Here is a 7,500-nt window from a genome sequence, read left to right as displayed (position 1 = left end):
TGGACGGCACGGACCAGAGGACTGGGTCCGGTTGTCTGGTGGGGATTATAGGTAATTTGTCGTACAAATAGTGAACCGTTAGGGATACGCCTACTTTTTTGTTAAATTTTCCCCTCAGCCTTCATAGGGTAGTAGTACTTGCATAGGGTTTGGAGAATACGTTCCCTCATTCCCGAAGGGTTTTGGGTTTTCGTATCCGGCAGGTGCACAGTGTACTTTTCCTTTTAAAAGTTTTTAGGAGGTCAGTACCATCAAGTATGCTAACGTATTGTTATGCTAGAGTGGAGTTTGTATGCATATGGTAAGCAAAATAAGCCGGCTTGTGGCGCTTGCTGTCCTACATGCCCATGCCCATGTTTCTCTGTCAGTACCATCAAGTATGCTAACGTATTGTTACGCTAGAGCACATCACGAGGTGAACTTACTTAATAAACACAACCCAACAATAAGCGTGATAATCACGCCTGAATGCGGTACGCATAACATAACCTCTATACGCACATATTATTCCCAACGCACCGAGCATAAATACATTTATCCAAAGAAAACATATGTCACCATTCTTACTCAGAATTTCGCTTTTTCTGTGCCGTGCAATCCACGTAAACTTGGAAGAACTAGCAGTAATTTGGACCCACGACTGTGATGTGAGAGGCATGGGTCTATACTTGATTTTACGTCACAAACTGCTTTGTATACAATTTTTCATCGCAAAGCAGTTTGTGACGTAAAATCGAGAATGGCCCTTATTCGCGCGGTGTCCATATTAGCCATAGACAATTTATTTCGTACCAAGAGACTTGAGTTGAAATGTTTGGGAACGAGTTTCGGTGCTCAAAAACAAAAGTTTTCAATCCCTCGGCACTCAACATGGCCACCGTGTGATGAAGGCCTGTAGACCCATCACGGTCCTGGGTCCAAATTACTGCTGTCTTGATAATACATACTTAATTGACCGCTCCCCATAGGGGCTTTTCAGGGCCAATGAATCAACGAAACAACAGAACACAACAACTACAACTGTTAAGAATCCCAACTGGCCGGAGGCAAACCAGTTGGCTATTTACAAGTGCAGCTGGGAAGTTGAACCAGGGACTACCAGGATCAAATTCAACGAGTGGTCAGAGCGGGTCTTGAACCCGGGATCTCCGGATCTCAGGGCAAGCGCCCTAACCACTGGGCCACACTGCCTCCCAAGGATGCATAACTTTGCGCTTCTTGCGAAGTTTTGAGGTAAGTATCGTCAAACATGTTTTCTTTCGGTAGGGAGATCAATATTGTAGACTAAAAATATTTGAGTTTAGGTGCACTTAAGCAAGGTGAGACAACAAACTCGGACGTCTTAATAACCGGGGTCATGTAAAGTGCACGAAATATCTACCACTACCACGGTCATCACATTGCCAAGTCAATATCATATGAATATTAGACGGATGATCAATCCATGTTAACTTTTCGATGATTCAAAAGCCCTGATTAAGTTTGAAAAAATTCCGCCCATTTTAAGCCATACTCTGATAGTTGATTCTTAGACGGTCCAGGTCACTTGGCCGTCCGAAAATCCACATCTGAGTTACCTCATCGATCTTTGCTATAAGCTAACTCCTCTGAACACCGATGAACTTTTAGGATACGCCCTTGAACTTGATGGTCTGCGTTAAGAACTGTATTTACAGCTGTAGTGAAAAAAAAAATGAAAAAAAAAAAGAGGTTTGGGAGATACTACACAATTTTACTCCTGTGGTCACGCTACAGAAGTGACACAGCACAAAGAAACAAAGGATGATCCGTGGACCGTGGACCATTCGGTGCAAGTTAGCCACAATTCTTGTACTGCAATTGCAATGCCCATTGTAGTCAACAGTAACTCTACCACAGCTGATAAAACAATAGAGTACAGTTGCTCATACATAGCAACATAGCAATACGTGGAGGCAGTGTGGTCCAGTGGTTAGGGCGTTGGGTTTGCATGCGGCTGCTCCGGGTTCAAATCCCGTTCTAACCTCTGGCTTGGATTTGTTTCCGGTTGTCCCTGATTCGGCTCCACCTCACTTTGTAAATAGCCAGTTGGGGTTCTTAATAATGTTTCTGTTAAGTTTGAATTGTTACTTTCACCTTGTTAACAGTGGAGTGCCTGTAAAGTAGCTTGATAGCTAAGTGTACCTCCACTATAAAGAAAGCATTTACATTTTTTTTTTTACATACCAATGACACATACGAGTATACGTCAATACGAGTATTATTTGCGTTTTACTTGTATATTTTGGTTCATATTATCTTTGAGCTGCACTGTATACATTCCTCAGCTGACTTGCACAATGATATTTCCCGCTGATCACTTTTATTTCCACGTCGAACGCAATCCCTCATCTACGATTACTCCCAATAATAACACTATTCTTTAATCACACATTCTCTTTTTTCAGTGGAGCACTCGGAAGGGAAGCCTTGCCCCGTAAAATCTCAGACCACGTATGGCGTCATCTCGACTTGAAATCTCGCCATATTGGCGAGAAGCAAGCCAGTTCATCGCTGCTATCCACAGCAAAAATTCTAAAGCCCATGAGACTGAAGGCTAATGCACAAATTTGACTGTACAAACAGCTGGCGTAACAAAACTCAGCACACTGTTCCAAGTGTACAACTTACTTTCGGCGACTTCGACAGCACACTTTCGTCTGCTTCGAAAGTAACAATAGCTATCATAGTTCCATCTTCGCTTACTTCTTGTACAAATTTTACGGAAGATACGTCACCACCGCCATGTTTTCGCCGCTGAAAATGGATAAAAAGAGAATCTTCTTTTGTCCCCGGTGGAATATTCGATACCAAGATGCTTTTTTCAATTTCATCTTTACGCATTGATTCGATTATCGTACGAATCAACGCCATTGTTTGCTGTGAACGACGCTTGACTGTAGAATGAATTCAAGAGACTTGCATAAATTATTACTAAATTCGGGGAATACCCCCAAAAAAACGTCTTTTCTTTTCGCTTAACATTTTCAATGTCAACTGCATTTGGTTACCATATTAAGCGACTCTTCAGAATCGTAGATGCGTTTATTTTAGATATATATAAAGCTATATATAACCAGCTACAGATTTTGCACGCAACGAGTGTCCTTTTCTGAGAACTCATCCAGCTCATTACGTCATTTCTGCGAAAAGGAAGAAAGCACGGGTGGACGCACTTAACCAATACTCTTTTAGATAACAGAGCCAGGGACCAACAGGGAGCGAGTTTAAAATAGACTAAATTCCCCTCCCTTATTTTGGGGAAAATTTGCATTTGCGACTGGGGAAATTTGTTAAAACACTTTCCTCCTTCAAGCAGACGGAAAATCTCATGGAAAGTAACCGGATTCTGGTCACAGAATTCCCAGAGGATACAACTGAAACAGATCTTGTGATCTACTTTCAATCCGAAAGAGATTCTGGGGGAGGCGACGTGGATGATGTCCAGCTCAGTTCAAATCCACGGCGAGCCGTGATCAGTTTCGTGGATCCCACAGGTAAACGATTACTTGTTTAATTTGCATATAAGAAGTAAGTTGGCATACAGCTACGATGAATTTACCTAGTAGTTAAAGAAGTAGTTGAAAATTAAGCTTGAAAATATGAACAGCATCTCAGAGTGGCCTATGGAAAGAAAATTATACAACTTTATTTTCTTATTGTCCTAGACGAACGGAGAGAAAGGAATCTTTTTGCACCGTCTACGCAATTTATACAAATTGAATGCAACAAGCTTAAAAAGTGAGTTATAGGCAAGGATAAGAATTGGGAAAGCCATATCACTGAAATGGAAACCGACTGAAAAAATATCCCTTCATAGTTCCCTCCATATGAGACTTAACTAAGCGGAAGTCGCTTTCATAGCTGTTTTCTCTGTGCTAAAATCTTGGATTTGAAAATCCAGAGAACAATGTTTTGCTAAAATCATGGTGTATGAATGAAAAGGAGATCGAAATTCTGGAAATTTCTGGATTCCCACAATGATTATTAATATCGACTTCGTCACGCTTTTTAACTGCGGTATAAAAACGCCATCTTGGAGGTGAAGAGTAAAGCCTCACAACGTTTGAACTCACAGGGGTTTTACGATGGCAAATTATTTTCGTCCAACGTTTTTTTTTTTTTCTAAATGGGTTACAAACCGGCGTCATTAGGAAACCAGTCACCTATCTAGCGGTGGCGCATTAACGATTTATCCCTTTTACTCCCATGAGTGGTTGATGATGATGTATTTTTTCTCCATGCAAGATCAGGCCCCAGTTGTTGGAAGGGTGAATAGCGCTATCCACTGGATAAATCCCTATCCATTGGATAACTCAATTGGGTTTGCTAGTGTTTATCCGCTGGAGAGTGATTTATCCGCTGGATAGCGTTATCCACCTTTTGAACAACAGAGGTCAGTACATTAATCATCTAGCAGGAAGGTGATGGGAATAATCATCAGATGATCGATGGGCGATCGTCGCCGTGATTACAGTCATGATTGCAAGTGTTTGCAGCAGAAGCCTTCAACAGTTAAAACCCTGCCTCTCAATGATAAAGTGATCTGGCTAAAGATACGATGTCGAAGCATACAAGCATGCTTATGAAAACTAAAAGTGGAAATAAGCAACAAAAATGAAGAAGAAGTCGGCAATGAATTTTTCTTGAACCACATGAGTTTTAAAAGAAAACAAGCACACTCTCAGCGAGCGAATTTATTTATTTATTTATATACATTATTTATACCGAAATTCCAGTTCAGCATAGCTGGTTTAAATGGAGATCTGTACAAAATGATATGAATAAATAATAAAATATAGAAATGAAAGCAAAAAATCATTCGAAGAGTTCATGAAGGTGAAAAATTAACTAAGATGATTTAGATGTTTCTTGACTCTCAGTTTAAAACTAGTGACAGACTGATCATGGCGTAAGATACGAGGAAGAGTGTTCCAGGATTTGGCGGCATTGTACTTAAACGATGTCTGAAATTTATTTAGCAGTCTTGGCAAGAGTCAGGCGGATAAGGTCTTTGTTCCTAGTGTAGTAGTATGGATCTGCTCCGAGGAGTGGAAGTCGTTTAGTAGATAAGCTGGAGCCAAGCCATTGATACACTTACAGACCTGTATGCACTTTTGGTGTTCGCTGCGGCATTGTAGGGATGGCCACTTCAATGTTTGCTGTATATCGGTATCGGTAGCCTTGCGACCCGCAATTATTCCCGCAGCTCGCTTGAGAAGACGGTCAAGGTAGTTCTTGTTTCCCTGACCGCAACCATCCCACACAACGCAACAGCAATCGAATAACGGTAGAACCATAGCATTAAACAGAGTAATGCAAGCTTCTTTTGAGATGACTTTTCGGGCTCTACATAGCATTCCAAGGCGGGACAAGATTTTATTTCCGATATGTTCAATGTTTTCGTTCCAAGTTAGGCATGGATCCAGAATTACGCCCAGATATTTAAATTTGTATACCCTTTCAAGATCTTTGTCATTAACACTAACTGTGAATGACTGGCCAGAGCTCAGTTTTTGGTGGGTTCCCATAAGCATAACTTTGGTCTTCGAGTGATTTAACATGTAAACATGAGATAGTTTTGATTCAACCATCCGACAACGTGGTCGAGGTATTGGGACAGAGCAGCCTCAATAGCTTGCACAGAACTGCTTTTTAAAGACAGCAGGGTGTCGTCAGCCTACTTTGTTACTGACGGTAGATCGTTAATGTACATTATGAACAATAGAGGTCCCAAGACAGACCCTTGGAGCACACCATATAATATGGGTTCAGCATCAGATTGAATGCCATTAATGTTTACACTTTGGGTTCTATTAGTAAGATACGCATTCAACCAATTCACTGAATTTCGTAAGTAGTAATTCGTGGTCGAGGGTATCAAAGGCCTTAGATAGGTCCAGAAATGCCAGGCCAGTAAGTTTTCCTTTGTCGATGTTGTGCAGAATAGCGTTTGTAATATCGATTACGCTGGTAGCAGTAGAATGTAGTGGACGGAAACCTGATTGATAAGAAGATAGGAGCTTGTGCTTTAGTAAGAAATTATACACCATTTCTTGAACTGCCTTTTCTAGAATCTTTGCAAAGACTGGCAGAACTGACATTGGGCGATAATTGGAGGTATCAGATTTTGAACCAGACTTGAACACTGGAGTTAAGATGGCAATTTCCAGCTTGAGGAAATGGACCCCTCATTTATCGATCTATTCATAAGTATTGCTAGGGGTGTGGCAAGTGCGTCGGCACCGTCCTTGCGAAGTCGTGCTGGGATATTATGTAATCCAGTAGATTTGTTGCTTTTCAGTTTCTTAAGTTCTTTACCTACAAAGGATTCACTGACTTGAGAAAGCTTGAAGCTCTTTGAGGATCGATTTGCAGGTGGTCTGGGGGCCGATAATACAGAAGTCATACGAATGGAAAAGGAAAAGAAGCCATTTCAGAGTCAACTGTCAATAACCAGCGAATAGGAATCACGCTAAAATTAGAAGCCATTAAAAAAAAAAAACAAACAAGAATAGTTCAAGGTCAAAGAAGAGTTTTACTGATGTACTTTATTCCACTTTATCTCTGAAAACGAGATTATTCACATTTTGATGTATTTCATTGAAACACGCCAGCTCGGCTTGGAACAAGAATCGGCAAAATACGGCAATGCAAATGAAGAAAGGACGAACTTCAAACAAGATCCGCTCCAACACATAAATAACGTTTAGGTGCTTTAAACAAACTTCTCAAAACACAAGCTAGTGAGATATTCCCCTAATTTTACGAGAACTCATTGCGATTACGTGTTTATAACATAAGGGCAAAATTTTCTTGTCACTGTCGAGGCACAACGAAAACCAGTTGGGCAAACGGATTAAAAAAGCACTTGTTCGCTGGCATTTTAGAGCAAAACAAACAGACAAATCAACTTTTTCTTTATGTCCAAAAGAGTACAGATAATTGTTATTTAATTCCAGTTGACAATAAAAATTCGATTTTCGATTAAACCACCTTTTAAAAATACGCATTCATCCGTAAAAATAACAAACGGTTTAGTGTTCAAGGAAAGAATTTGTGGAGTAACTTCTTCCACTAAGTACGAGCTATTACTGGTATTCTGTTTTGTCGTTGTTGGCTCTAGGCAAATTAAAAATAAACACTTAGCTTTAAGAACGTTCGCGCAGATTGCTACTGCGCATTTTTTCGCGCATGTCACGCACACGTCATGCATCGCAGACCACGAAGGTAAACACGATGCTATAAAAAGGCGCAAACATTTTCCACAAGAATGGAACGTGAAAGCGTGTGGCATCATGGGATAGCTGTGGACCCAGGTCTTCTCGGAAATGTCACGCAATGACGTGACAGTGCGAATATACCATCGCTTTGAGAACTTCGCAGCGATTTTACTCTCTTGAATGCACGGTGACCCCTATTTTTCTTTCCGCAGATCACTTCCTTTTCTGATTTTGTCCATTTTAAAAAAAAAAAATCTGT

At 40.7% G+C, this 7,500-nt stretch overlaps 1 protein-coding gene and 1 pseudogene across 1 annotated transcript in view; one reads left to right on the top strand and one right to left on the bottom strand.

Moving 5' to 3' along the window:
* LOC138010386 (uncharacterized) overlaps positions 1-2,964 on the bottom strand; it is a 10,788-nt pseudogene extending 7,824 nt beyond the window's left edge.
* A 361-nt stretch (positions 2,965-3,325) lies between these two features.
* Positions 3,326-7,500, top strand: part of LOC137991348 (protein mono-ADP-ribosyltransferase PARP14-like) — a 35,554-nt gene continuing 31,379 nt past the window's right edge. Inside the window, 1 exon segment of the mRNA XM_068836453.1 lies at positions 3,326-3,515. Coding sequence (XP_068692554.1) covers positions 3,350-3,515 — 166 coding nt within the window. The 5' untranslated portion in view covers positions 3,326-3,349.

This window comes from Montipora foliosa, chromosome 1 (assembly GCF_036669935.1).
Source record: "Montipora foliosa isolate CH-2021 chromosome 1, ASM3666993v2, whole genome shotgun sequence".
In the NCBI taxonomy this organism is placed as follows: Eukaryota; Metazoa; Cnidaria; class Anthozoa; order Scleractinia; family Acroporidae; genus Montipora; species Montipora foliosa.
This window is presented reverse-complemented; position numbering and strand designations above follow the sequence as displayed.